Source organism: Coregonus clupeaformis, unplaced genomic scaffold (genome assembly GCF_020615455.1).
Source record: "Coregonus clupeaformis isolate EN_2021a unplaced genomic scaffold, ASM2061545v1 scaf0125, whole genome shotgun sequence".
In the NCBI taxonomy this organism is placed as follows: Eukaryota; Metazoa; Chordata; class Actinopteri; order Salmoniformes; family Salmonidae; genus Coregonus; species Coregonus clupeaformis.
The window spans coordinates 297,501-312,083 of record NW_025533580.1 but is presented as its reverse complement, the minus strand read 5'-3'; the positions used below and the strand labels follow the sequence as shown (position 1 = coordinate 312,083).

The window sequence follows — 14,583 nt, the reverse complement described above, 5'->3', positions numbered from 1 at the left end:
TCGTGGCTCAACAACGACACAGATGATATAGAGCTGGCTGGGTTTCCCGTGCATCGGCATCACAGAGCAGTTACATCTGGTAAGATGAGGGGCTGGGGTGTGTGTCTATTTGTCAATAACAGCTGGTGCGTGATGTCTAATATTAAAGAAGTCTCGAGGTATTGCTCGTCTGAGGTAGAGTACCTCATGATAAGCTGTAGACCACACTATCTACCAAGAGAGTTCTCATCTATATTATTCGTAGCCGTCTATTTACCACCACAAACCGATGCTGGCACTAAGACCACACTCAACGAGCTGTATAAGACCATAAGCAAACAAGAAAATGCTCATCCAGAAGCGGCACTCCTAGTGGCCGGGGACTTTTATGCAGGCAAACTTAAATCTCAGACTCGCTCAATACAGAAGTGGTCAGATGACACGGATGCTAAGCTACAGGACTGTTTTGCTAGCACAGACTGGAATATGTTCTGTGATTCATCCGATGGCACCTCAGTCACCGGCTTCATCAATAAGTGCATTGACGACGTCGTCCCCACAGTGACTGTACGTACATATCCCAACCAGAAGCCATGGATTACAGGCAACATCCGCACCGAGCTAAAGGCTAGAGCTGCCGCTTTCAAGGAGCGGGTCACTAATCCGGATGCTTATAAGAAATCCCGCTATGCCCTCAGACGAACCATCAAACTGTCACACCCTGATCTGTTTCACCTGTTTTTGTGATTGTCACCACCCCCCTCCAGGTGTCGCCCATCTTCCCCATTATCCCCAGTGTATTTATACCTGTTTTCTCTATTTGTCTGTTGCCAGTTCATTTTGTTTCGTCAAGCCTACCAGCATTTTCTAGTTTTCCAGGTTTTGACCATTCTGCCTGCCTTGACCCTGAGCCTGCCTGCCATTCTGTACCTTGTCACACCACCCTGGATTATTGACCTCTGCCTGCCCTGACCCTGAGACTGCCTGCCGTTCTGTACCTTTTGGACTCTGATCTTGATTACTGACCTCTGCCTGCCCTTGACCTGTCGTTTGCCTGCACCCTGTTTTTGTAATAAACGTTTGTTACTTCAACACTGTCTGCATCTGGGTCTTCTCCTGAAACGTGATACAAACAGGCAAAGTGTCAATACAGGACTAAGATTGAATCCTACTACACGGGCTCTGACACTCGTCGGATGTGGCAGGGCTTGCAAACTATTACGGACTGCAAAGGGAAACCCAGCCGCGAGCTGCCCAGTGACCTGACCCTACCAGACAAGCTAAATGCCTCTCCCTGACCGAGTCTGTAATACCCACATGTTTCAAGCAGAACACCATAGTCCCTGTGCCCAAGAATGCGAAGGTAACCTGCCTAAATGACTACCGCCCCGTAGCACTCACGTCGGTAGCCATGAAGTCCTTTGAAAGGCTGGTCATGGCTCACATCAACACCATCATCCCGGAAATCTTAGACCCACTCCAATTCGCATACCGCCCCAACAGATCCACAGATGACGCAATATCAATTGCACTCCACACTGCCCTCTTCCACCTGGACAAAAGGAACACCTATGTGAGAATGCTGTTCATTGACTACAGCTCAGCGTTCAACACCATAGTGCTCACAAATCTCATCACTAAGCTAAGGACCCTGGGACTAAACACCTCCCTCTGCAGCTGGATCCTGGACTTCCTGACGGGCCGCCCCCCAGGTGGTAAGTGCAGGCAACAACACATCTGCCACGCTGATCCTCAACACTGGGGCCCTTCAGGGGTGCGTGATTCGTCCCCTCCTGTACTCCCTGTTCACGACTCATAGACTGTTCTTTCTGCTACCGCGCGGCAAGCGGTACTGGAGCGCCAAGTCTAGGTCCAAAAGGCTCCTTAACAGCTTCTATCCCCAAGCTATAAGACTGCTGAACAATGAATCAAATGGCCACCCGGACTATTTACATTGACCCCCCGCTGCTACTAGCTGTTTATTATCTATGCATAGTCACTTTACCCCAATCTACATGTACAAACTACCTCGACTAACCTGTACCCCCGCACATTGACTCGGTACCTGTATATAGTGTTACTATTTTTTGCTTTAGTTTATTTAGTAAATATTTTCTTAACTCTATTATTTCAACTTTATTGTTGGTTAAGGGCTTGTAAGTAAGCATTTCACGGTAAGGTCTACACCTGTTGTATTCGGCGCATGTGACAAATACAATTGTATTTTATTTGATAATATGACATTTGAAATGTCTCTATTCCTCTGAAACTTTTGTGAGTGTAATGTTAATGTTAATTTTTGATTGTTTATTTCACTTTTGTTTACTATCTATTTCACTTGATTTGGCAATGTAAACATATGTTTCCCATGCCAATAAAGCCCTTTGAATTGAATTGAGAGAGAGAGAGAGAGAGCGAGAGAGAGAGAGAGAGAGAGAGAGAGAGAGGGAGAGAGAGAGGGAGGAAGAGAGAGGGTGTGTGTTAATTACAGTATATGTGTGTAAATTAAGATGTTTCAGACATGCTTTTGCTGCCACGTAGCTAGAAAAAACAACACCAATACATTTGTGTTTACAAATAACTGTTTTAACCATTTACTCCTGAGGAATGCATTCAAACCTCTTTGATGATCTTCCTTTGAAGACCCACCCCCCGCCCCACACAAACACTCCCATCTAAATATAATCAAAATCTGCGGAAAAGACTAGTTCCAGCGGTCATTGGAGACTTCACTCAACAATCATCATCTGTGTTTTAGCCTGCAGTCACACTGCCACTGCAGCCGTCCCATGAAAACTTCCACCCCCAGTATGCTTCCACACCCTGAACACACACAGGGTAGTCATGGGAGTTGTAGTTCTTTGTATAGAGGAGCGGCTCTCTTTAACTGCTCTCTAAACTCCGGACAGAAGTTGCCCGTAGGCATAGATCTAGGATCAGCTTACTGTCTCCAAATCCTTACCTTAAAGACATAATCCCCTGCTATATCTGGATTGATTAATCTTTTTAATTATTCAAAAGTAGTTAATGGATTAGGGCTTGCTACAATATGGCATGTTAACAAATTTGCTACTGTTTACATATTAATTGGGATCCATTTACCAGTGAGGCTTATTGTAAACACCTTTGTGCTGCATTCTGGCTCTGGGCAGAGTTTACCCATAGGCAGATATCTACACTGTAGGATCAGTTTACCCTACCCAAATCCTAACCATAATCCTAACCAAATCAGAACCCCAGAAAACCCCTTTATCCTCATAGCTTGGTTGTGTTCAGAAGGTCTGAAACGGGAGAAAACGTTGTGAAACTGAGGTATTACAGGGGTCCCGTTCAGTGAGAACAAACAACAGCAACGTGTTGAACTGTTTTGAAGTGGAGAAGGTGCTCTACTGAACGTGACCCTGACCTCCTAGAGGAAAGCTGATGTTGTGCTTCCTGTTTGGCAGCGTTCTGTCCCGTGTTCTGTCCTGTGTGCCTGCCTGTGTTTATAGAACTTTAAGGTGTGCTCCCCTACTGTAGGAGTCAGGCTCCATCTTCCTCCAGTTCAGCTCATCCACCACCCTCCAGCTGGAGGTCATCTTCAAAATACTAGAGGAGTACGACTGGACCACCTTCTCAGTGGTGTCCACCCGTCACCACGGCTACCAGGACTTCCTGTCGGTGGTGGACGGCCTGACGGACGGCTCGTTCATCGGCTGGGAGAAGAAGAGCGTGGTCATGCTGAACGTGACGGACGATCTGGGAGGGGCGCGCACGCTCAGGCTGCTCAAGGAGAACGAGGCACAGGTGAGACAGGGGGGAGGGAGAGGGAGAGGGGAGGGGGAGAAAAGGGGGAGGAAGTGTTACTGAGTGGCCGTGAGTCTCCGTGTGGCTGGCTGGCCGGGCTGGCTGGGTTCCTCCTCCTTCTTACTCTCTCCCTCTGTCCCTGTGGCTCTCTCTCCTCTCTCTCCTCTATCCCTCTGTTCTTCTCATCACTCCCTCCCTTCATGACTAGCCTGTGCCCTTTCTTTCGCTCTCCCTTGCTCGCTCCTTCCTTCTACTTTCCTTTCACTTAAAAACTCTCTCTCTCTCAAGCTGAATGCCTCCATCCTTCTCCTTCTCCATGGATCCCTGACTTGCTACCTCCTCCCTATTCCTCATATCTCCCTCCCTGTCAATTCCTTTCTTACTGTAATCTGATAGCTCACTCTTTAACCCTCTCCTTCTCTTTCTTATTCCCTCTCTCCCTCGCTCCTTACTTCCCTCTCTCCCTCCCTCCTTCCCTCCCTGCACATCCTTGCCCGGAGACAGAACCTCTCTCCTGTGGCTTGTGTTGGGCTCATTTAGTTTCCTCTCCTTCCATCTCTCCCTCACTCCTTCTACTCCTTTCATCCCTCCATCCCTCCCTCCCTCCTTCATTCTCCCTCTCTCCGCAGCATGTCCCTTTGCCTGTAGACGTACACTGCTCTCTGTTGGGCTGGTTCAGACTGGGTCTCAATGTCATCGCTAATGTCTCAGCATGGCCACTGCAGCTCTGTCTCCCTGTGTGTGTGTGTGTGTGCATTGGATTCCTTAGGCTTTCTCGGCTGTTGTCACTGTTAATATAACATAGTGCCCGCAGCGGGCTGCCTATGCGCAGTGCATTAACCCTAACCCTCCCTCTCTCTCTGCTTCTCTCTCTCCCCTCCCTTATTGCTCTCTCTCATCCCTCCTCTCCTTTCCCCTCTGTCTTCACCCACTCTCTCTCATTTTCTCTCTCTCTTTCCCCATCTCTTTCTCTCTCTCCCAGTGATAATCAGTGCTTGTGTCTGTCTGCTCAGTGACAGTGTGTGTTTGCATTAAAGACTATCTGCTTTTCTCTCTCAATGTCCCACTTTTTTCCTGCTTTTCTCTCTCAATGTGTGTTCAACAGTGTGTGGGGCTAACGCAGGTGCACAGGGTCCATTTCCACTTAAATAGCTCTCTCTTTCTCCCCCCCTCTCTTTGAGCTTCTGCCTCTGCTTATTTGTCTTTATATCAGTTTATCTCTCTCTCTCTCTCTCTCTCTCTCTCTCTCCCATGCGTATTCCTCTATTTTTTTCCATCCATACCCTCCCCCTCTGTCATTCTCTCTCTTCCTCTTTCTCTCTCTCTCTCTCTCTCTCTCTCTCTCTCTCTCTCTCTCTCTCTCTCTCTCTCTCTCTCTCTCTCTCTCTCTCTCTCTCTCTCTCTCTCTCTCTCTCTCTTTCACTCTCTCTCTCCCTCTCTCTCTCTTTCTCTATCTCTCTCTCTCTCTCTCTCTCTCTCTCTCTCTCTCTCTCTCTCTCTCTCTCTCTCTCTCTCTCTCTCTCTCTCTCTCTCTCTCTCTCTCTCTCTCTCTCTCTCTCTCTCTCCCTCCTCTCCAATTCACTGGAGGTTTATTGGCATCCGGGCTGGATTGTTTTGCCAAGCCATTACAGTTCAAAATTCAATGAAGGCACAATTCTCAAAATGTGCTTTCACTCTGTCTCCTCCACTCCACTCCCTCCCTACCTCGCTTTATAACCCTGTACATTTCTCCCCCTCCCCCTTCTCCCATTCTGTTAGTCCCTCTCTCCCCTTTCTCTCCCTGTATCTGTCAGCATTTCACTTAACCCTGTTTCCCCTATCTCACACCCTTAAAACCTTCTTCACCCTGTTTCTCCCTTCCTCAGCAATTGTGGCATTGTTGGACTGATCTACTGCGCTCTCTTCCTCCCTCTCTCCATCCATCCCTCCCTATCTCTCTTGCTTTCTCTCCTCTCTCTCTTTCCCTACACCCCTGCTGTTACTATATCTCTTATCTCCCCAGGCCCTGATTTTACCAAAATATGTCTGCCTCTCTTTTTTCTCTGCCCCTCCCATCTCCACCACTTCCCTTTCTCCCCCATCCCCCATCACTTCCCTCTCTCCCCCATCCCCCATTCCCCATCACGTCCCTCACTCCCCAATCCCCCATCACTTCCCTCTCTCCCCCCCATCCCCCATCACTTCCCTCTCCCCATCCCCCATCACTTCCCTCTCTCCCCCCATCCCCCATCACTTCCCTCTTCCCCCCATCCCCCATCACTTCCTTCTCTCCCCCGTTTTCTCCCAGGAGTGACTAATCTGCTCCCCTTCTCAACACTGCACTCCATTCTTTCTCTTTCTGTCCCTCCCTCCCTCCCTCCCTCCATCCCTCTCTCTCTCTCTCTCTCTCTCTCTCTCTCTCCCTCTCTTACCCCTCCTTCCCTATCTCCCCAGACTCTGCTGCTTTTAATAACATATGTCAGCGTTGAACCTCTCCCATTTTCCCTCAGGTGTGTTTGCTCTTTAGACCCCCTCCATTTTCTCTATCTCAACCCCCCACTGTCATATTGTCTCTCCCTCCTTAATTTTGTCTGTCATTAGTACGTCTGTCATAAACACAGCAGTAACATCAGCTCTTACTTCTCTCTCCCTCCTCCGTTCTCTTCCTGTCTTCTCTCCCACCTCCTTACTCCTCCTGCCATCTCTCCCTCCTCCTTATCCTCCTGCCTTCTCTCCCTCCTCCGTACTCCTCCTGTCTTCTCTCCCTCCTCCTTATTCCTCCTGCCTTCTCTCCCTCCTCCCTACTCCTGGTGTCTTCTCTCCCTCCTCCTTACTCCTCCTGCCTTCTCTCCCTCCTCCTTACTCCTCCTGCCTTCTCTCCCTCCTCCGTACTCCTCCTTTCTTCTCTCCCTCCTCCTTAATCCTCCTGCCTTCTCTCCCTCCTCCTTACTCCTGGTGTCTTCTCTCCCTCCTCCTTACTCCTGGTGTCTTCTCTCCCTCCTGTCCTCCTTCTGCCTCTATCCTATAACCCTCACCTCACTAGTTAGTATAGCTTTGTCTTTCCCCTATAGGAGAGTCTTGTTACTCCCTCTCTCTCTCTCTCTCTATTTTTTTTTTTCCCTTCACCTTCCCCCTCTCTGTCTCCCTTGACCTTTATATCACTACCGTATATATGTCTGACTCCCCCTTTCCTCCTCCTCCCCTCCCCCACTCCTCCAGGTAGACTGCTATACTGCCCCCCTCCCACTCTCTCTCTCCCCGTCTCCCCTTACCCCTTATCTCACTATGTACCCGTGTATCTCCCCTCTCCTCCTCCCCTGTATTCCACTCCACCAGGTACGTCTGCTCTACTGTTCCCAGGAGGAGGCCGAGCTGGTGTTTAAAGCAGCCTGGGCTGCGGGTCAGGCTGGACCCTCTCACATGTGGTTCGCTGTGGGGCCAGCCCTGTCCGGCCTGGGCATGGAGGGCCTCCCCAGGGCCCTGTTCGCCGTGCGTCCGCAGGGCTGGAAGGACAAGCCCCGCATGAGGATCGCCCGAGGCGTGTCCATACTGACCCACGGGGCGGTGGCACTGCGCCGCGACTACGGGGCCTCGGGAGGGCCAAACTTTGTCACCAACTGCATGACGGAAGCCAATCAGACACACAGGGTGCGGGGGAGGATGAGGTGAGGGGGGAGGAGGGATGGATGGAGAGGGGGAAAGGGGGAGCATGGGAGGTGGTTGGGGTGAGGGTAAAGAGGATAAGCCCCTACATAGGGCAGCACGTAGCCTAGCTGTTAAGAGCGTCGGGCCAGTAACCGAAAGGTCGTTGGTTCGATTCCCTGAGCCAACTAGGTGAAAAATCTGTCGATGTGCCCTTGAGCAAGGTACCTAATTGCTCCTGTAAGTCACTCTGGATAAGAGTGTCTGCTAAATGACTAAAATGTACAAATGTAAAAAAAATTGCATTAGGTATGTAAATAGAAGATACAGCCAAATGGTTCCAAAAGGAGAAGAAAAAGAACAGGAAAAGCAACCGATGACAGATAGCACCTTAGGTACTGCTGCCTGCTATTCACTGGCTGGAACTGCATCCTGCTAGGATTCTCTCTGATGATCTATTGTCATATGAGCTGAATACACCGGGATGACATGATGATGGAACAGTCATAAAAACTGCCTTGTCTTGTTAACAAAATAAGTTAAGATTGTGCAAGGCCCACGGGGATACAGGTGTGTCACTTCAAAGATCGACACTGACAATGTGTGATCATCTGAATGTGTAGCTCATTAAGAGATAAAGCTCTGTCCGTCAACAGACAGGTGATAGTATTTAACACTAACTCTATGCCACCATAGATCAAAATATGTGTTTCTTACTGTATCAGAAACCACTCTGATGTTTGGTAAATGTCTGACAAATGGTGGTCTGGCAGTAATGGCCCAGCAGGGGTGTCATGTACCCCAAAAATTGGAGGGGGCACAAAGTACCCGAGGATGGCTGGGGGGGTGGTCCAGAGGGGGGCTAGACCCCTTCGTCCTGAAGATGGAGAGTAGAATGTTTCAAACACCTGTCCTGCAATCCAGAGCCACAATCATTATGCTTAATTCTATGTAAAATATATACAATATATGTTTATTTTAATGCATACAGTATCCAAGCATACCTCTTGAGCTCTCTGTATCCTCCTGAATGGTGGTTATTTTTTTAAAGAAATTAAATATGCTTCTCTGCATCTTTGCTAAAATTGAAAGGAATGTGAGTCTTATTCAGTAGGTTTAGTAATTGCTTGCTTTTCTAAAGTCTATCAACCTTGCCAGCAGGCATGCCAGCTAAAATAGTTAGATAAGATAGCTTAACTTGATTGATAGCCTGAAATGGCTTCTTGGGAGCTAGTTATGAGGTTGGGAGGTTGGGAACCTATCTCGGCTAGCTAAAGCCGATTTCATAAAATGTCTAGGTGGCTAGTAGTATTACAGAGAAGAAACATAAAAACATTTAACTTCTTTCATATTTTTTTAAACATGACAAATCTGAGGGGGCAGTGCCTCTGTGGCCAGAAGTCTCACTCACTGCACCGTCTGACTCTCTTCCTCCCTCCCTCCCCCCTCCGCCCTCATCCCTGCCCCCTGTCTCCCAATGTCAGGTATTTCAGCAACATCACGTTGGGCGGCAGAGACTACTCTTTCGACAGTGACGGTTACCTGGCCAACCCCGTCCTAGAGGTCATCTCCTATACACCTGGCAAAGGCTGGGAGGATGTAAGGACCTTAAATCATTTCCTGTTGTTGTGACTGTGACAGGCTTCACTTCCTGTTGTTGTGCTGTGACATGCATGGCTCCATTTAGGGCCATTTGGTTACAGATTTGCAGATATTATCTTTTCAATTTTTGATGTCCAGGTGATTTGTACATCGCAAAATCATTGAGTGTCTTGAAGCAGGCCAAACCTTGTCAACAAGCACAATATAAACTTAACAGCAAGCAAGGGCAGGTCACAGAGGTTTGTATTCATGTAAAGTTCACTGTGGTTATCTGTGCCTGAGGCGGGGAAGAGACTGACCGCTGACCGTTTGGCCTCTTTCTTCCTGCTGCATGTGTTGAGTTTCTCTTGTCTCTTTGAATGTTAGCATCTCCTCGCTGTCGTTCAATATAGCCCACGCGCACACGCACATGCACACGCACACACACACACACACGCTGCAGTAAACAATCATCGCTATCCATGGTTGTTTCAGTTTTCACTGCTTTCGTTGTCTGAGCTTCTCCTCTTGACAGCTGAACTTTCCCCTTTATTCTCAAACAATGACATCTGATTTCTCCATAAACTGTGTAAAATCTCCATACACTAGTTGGCAGTCTGTCTCCCTTTATATCTGGTTGTGTCCTCTGGTATGCTGCAGTGTGCTTGGATGATGATCTTTGGTTGGTAAAAACTTCAAACGCGGGCTTTACAGTAGGAGCTGCTCTGGTCTGGTTGTTGGGTTGTTGTTGAGTCTCATTTAAATGGCAGCAGATCCCAGCTCCTGGAGACTGTGTGTCTGTCTGTCTGTCTGTCTGTCTGTCTGTCTGTCTGTCTGTCTGTCTGTCTGTCTGTCTGTCTGTCTGTCTGTCTGGTGCTGTCTGTCTGGTGCTGTCTGTCTGGTGCTGCCTGCCTCAGAGCCTGTCATTAAACAAGGATGTTCAGCAGGTAATTAGTGTGAGTGTGCAGCACACCTCAACCTACATTAGAGGTGTTAGCGATGGCAGGTTTCCATAGGTACATCTAGCCTCAACCTATATTTGAGGTGTTAGCCATGGCAGGTTTCCATAGGTACATCTAGCCTCAACCTATATTTGAGGTGTTAGCCATGGCAGGTTTCCATAGGTACATCTAGCCTCAACCTATATTTGAGGTGTTAGCGATGGCAGGTTTCCATAGGTACATCTAGCCTCAACCTATATTTGAGGTGTTAGCCATGGCAGGTTTCCATAGGTACATCTAGCCTCAACCTATATTTGAGGTGTTAGCGATGGCAGGTTTCCATAGGTACATCTAGCCTCAACCTATATTTGAGGTGTTAGCGATGGCAGGTTTCCATAGGTACAGTACATCTAGCCTCCAGCTGCTCAGCAGACAGGAGCCAATAACAATGTAGTCTGAATGTAATGATGCAAACCTACATCTGTCCTACAGCCTCTCTGTTCTCCTTCCTGGTTGGTTGGTTGGTTGGATGGCTGATTGGTTGGTAGGTTGGGCTCGTTGAAAGGGCAGACAACAGCGTGTGGAGCAGTGACCTGTGTGTGGTGTTAGAGGGAAAACACCTGAGCAGGACGTGAGAGAACATAAAAGACAACTAGCCTGACATGACACTTACTGCTTTGCCTCATTAGCATCTGGCTCCTGGAGCTAGCGTAGCTGTGCTGTTCCGGGTGTGTGTGTGTGTGTGTGTGTGTATGTGTATGTATGCCTAGCCCGCTACAGCGCAGCTGACATGTCATGCATATTTTATAAAGCTGTGTTTTGTTCAGAAATCCTTAATACCAGCCGCTGTCACCTGTTGGAGATCTGCGGTGTGTTTTTTTCTGTTTAATCCTGTAGGGTTTTATCGCTGTCAGTGTAGAGGGAGACGCTCAGAATGCTCCTGGGAAAACACACAGACACACACCTTCTTCCATCCCACACATCTACATTCTGCCACACACACACACACACACACACACACACACACACACACACACACACACACACACACTGGTGGTTCTCAGCCTCCTGCTGATTGTAACAGCCCACCAGAGTCCAGTTTCAACGTGTTGTAACATGCTGACTTCTGCCATTTCCTTTGAAACCCTTTCAATTAGGAGCTCTGCACTGCCCCTCAGTCTTAGAGCAAACCCAGGATAAGACACACACATACACACACACACCACACACACATACACATACCACACACACACACATACACACACCACACACACACCACACACACACATACACACATCACACACACCACACACACATACACACACCACACACCACACACACCACACACACCACACACACACTACACACACCACACACACACTACGCACAGACACACGCCACACACACACATACACACGCATATATTCCTACATATTCCTACATACATACACACTTTAAGGATGCGCACACACACAGGCACACACATACACACACACTAATAGTATGTGCGGCACACACACACATTCACGCACACAAAACACACACACACAAAACACACACACACACACACACACACACAGAACGGATAAGACACATCTATATGCCTATTATACACATCCACGCTGTTGGCTCTCACTGAATATTTAATGTTCTCTTTACAATAACTGCACCATTACCTAGCACCCGGGAGGGGAGCGCCCAGCTCCGGCTTAACACACAGAAACACTGCAGAACACTGCTAAACATTACCCAGCACTAACACTGCTCTCCTGTCCTCTGTGGGAGCAACACTGCTAGGCTAGCGCAGCAGCATTCACTATGCTACTGGACATTGTTTAACATTAACAACAACAAAGATATGCTAACGCATCTTGTTTCTACTAAAGAACACTGCACAAGGGGTTTTGAATGTTGCTGAATGTCGTTGAGCTCTTTTTCCTTTAGAATCATATTTTATTTTAGACAGCATCTTTGGTCTGAATGTTTTCACAATGTACACCTTCATGGAACAGTTTTTCTTGGGAGCGTATTGGTTTTGTGGATGTTTGATTGTTTTCTCCTATTGAGCTCAACCTTCATCTTTATGCACTACATTTACATGACATTTTAGGCACTACCGTTCAAAAGTTTGGGGTCACTTAGAAATGTCCTTGTTTTCGAAAGAAAAGCAATTTTTTTGTCCATTAAAATAACATCAAATTGATCAGAAATACAGTGTAGACATTGTTAATGTTGTAAATGGCTACTGTAGCTGGAAACGGCTGATTTTTAATGGAATATCTACATAGGTGTACAGAGGCCCATTATCAGCAACCATCAGTCCTGTGTTCCAATGGCACGTTGTGTTTGCTAATCCAAGTTGATCATTTTAAAAGGCTAATTGATCATTAGAAAACCCTTTCGCAATTATGTTAGCACAGCTGAAAACTGTTGTGCTGATTAAAGAAGCAATAAAACTGGCCTTCTTGAGACTAGTTGAGTATCTGGAGCATCAGCAATGGTGGGTTCGATTACAGGCTCAAAATGGCCAGAAACAAATAACTTTCTTCTGAAACTCTTCAGTCTATTCTTGTTCTGAGAAATGAAGGCTATTCCATGCGAGAAATTGCCAAGAAACTGAAGATCTCGTACAACGCTGTGTACTACTCCCTTCACAGAACAGCGCAAACAGGCTCTAACCAGAATAGAAAGAGGAGTGGGAGGCCCCGGTGCACAACTGAGCAAGAGGACAAATACATTAGAGTGTCTAGTTTGAGAAACAGGCGCCTCACAGGTCCTCAACTGGCAGCCTCTAATTAGCCTTTTAAAATGATCAACTTGGATTAGCAAACACAATGTGCCATTGGAACACAGGACTGATGGTTGCTGATAATGGGCCTCTGTACGCCTATGTAGATATTCCATTAAAAATCAGCCATTTCCAGCTACAGTAGCCATTTACAACATTAACAATGTCTACACAGTATTTCTGATCAATTTGATGTTATTTTAATGGACAAAAAAGTTGCTTTTCTTTTGAAAACAAGGACATTTCTAAGTGACCCCAAACTTTTGAATGGTAGTGTATATCTGTTGTGCAGCTGATCTAGTGGCTGGTTTATGTAGTTAAAGTTATTCAGTCAGAACATCAGCTTACCTTATATGGTACACTGTATTCAGTCACACGCTACAGTTCTCCTTTTCCAGATCACTGCACTCAATAGTGACAAGACAAAGGCTTTAGACCTATGGAAAGTCCTCAGTTTGAAGGGAACACAGTTGTTCAGTTCTAGTGTGAGGTCTTCTTTATGTGTCTCTCGTTGCTTCAATTGGAATAACTCTTTTTGGCAATGTGTGGATTACTGCTATCTCAATACCCCTGGTTTGGCTGCTGTGTGTGTGTGTGTTTAAGTGTGTGTGTGTGTGTGTGTGTGTGTGTGTGTGGTTGAGAGAATCCTGGGTCTGAATGTTCTCTTCCTGTCTGGAGGTACTGTCTGTTGACTGTCTGTTTCTTCTGAAGGGGATGTGATTGAACGCTGGTGGAGGACCTGTGGTCTAAGTGTGGTCGATATGCTGTCAGACCTGTTCTTTCACAACTCACTGGTTCACATACAGTACAGTACAATACAATACACTGGATGGCACACTGTGTGTGTGTGTGAGGGTGTGTGTGTGTGTGTGTAACCCGCTCCCTTCTCCTTCCCGGGGTTGGTTGATAAGAGAAAGGTGTGCGTCCTCTCTAACCCGCTCCCTTCTCTTTCCCCAGGTAGGGATGTGGGAGAACGGTAAGTTGGATTTGGTTTACCCAGCCTGGTCGCGTTATGGTCCGTTCCTCCAACCGCCCGATGGCGCCCAGCACCTGCGCGTGGTCACTCTGGAGGAACGTCCGTTTGTCATCGTGGAGCTGGCTGACGCCGCCTCCAACACCTGCATCAGAGACTCTGTACCCTGCCGACGACCCCTCAACGCCAGGTCAGAGGGCAGGGGTGAAGGGTCAAATTAGACAATTATGTTCCTGTCCAATACACAATGCAATTAATTCCTTACACTTCATCAGGGGACTTTCCAGGGTCTTGGAGGACACAGTAAAATACCGGTAATTCCCTAGTGACACACATACAGTAGCAACCAGACCCCTCTGGAGACAAACACATCAGCAAAATGGAACTGTCGTTTTTCAGAGATCGACCTTCGTAATATCAAGTATCTCCAGTGTAATGATCACGTGGTGTCAACATATGACATATTCACTTCCATGGTGTATTGAACTCAAACAAATCACGTATTAACCCTCCACTCTCCACATAACCTCTCATCCTAATCGACAGTGTAGTGTTGAGTGTGAGCCCAGATGGTATATGGGGTTATATGTGATTCAATTGAAGATATACTGTATGGGGGTTAAATTGGACACAAACACAATATAGCTGCAATAGAGGTCCACGCCTCACGGTTCACCAGCTCTAGGAGGGATGAGAACAATTATCGTGTGGCAGCACTATTTGACTCTCACTTAAAGGCATAATCCATAACTGTGATTTCCTGTATGGAGTGTGGCCCTGACTGAGGGGGAGGGTCTTAGCCAGTGTAAGAAAAAGAAGAAGAGAGACATTCTTTGTCTTAAATCAAACAACATATTTTAAATGTTATATATTCTCTCTCTCTCTCTCTCTCTCTCTCTCTCTCTCTCTCTCTC

The 14,583-nt window shown here is 47.3% G+C and overlaps 1 protein-coding gene across 1 annotated transcript in view; it reads left to right on the top strand.

Moving 5' to 3' along the window:
• Nucleotides 1-14,583, top strand: part of LOC121556472 (glutamate receptor ionotropic, NMDA 2D) — a 101,941-nt gene that overhangs the window by 44,304 nt on the left and 43,054 nt on the right. Inside the window, exons 4-7 of the mRNA XM_045213586.1 lie at nt 3,499-3,765; nt 7,081-7,409; nt 8,871-8,985; nt 13,654-13,859. Coding sequence (XP_045069521.1) covers nt 3,499-3,765; nt 7,081-7,409; nt 8,871-8,985; nt 13,654-13,859 — 917 coding nt within the window. The remainder of the gene's footprint in view (nt 1-3,498; nt 3,766-7,080; nt 7,410-8,870; nt 8,986-13,653; nt 13,860-14,583) is intronic.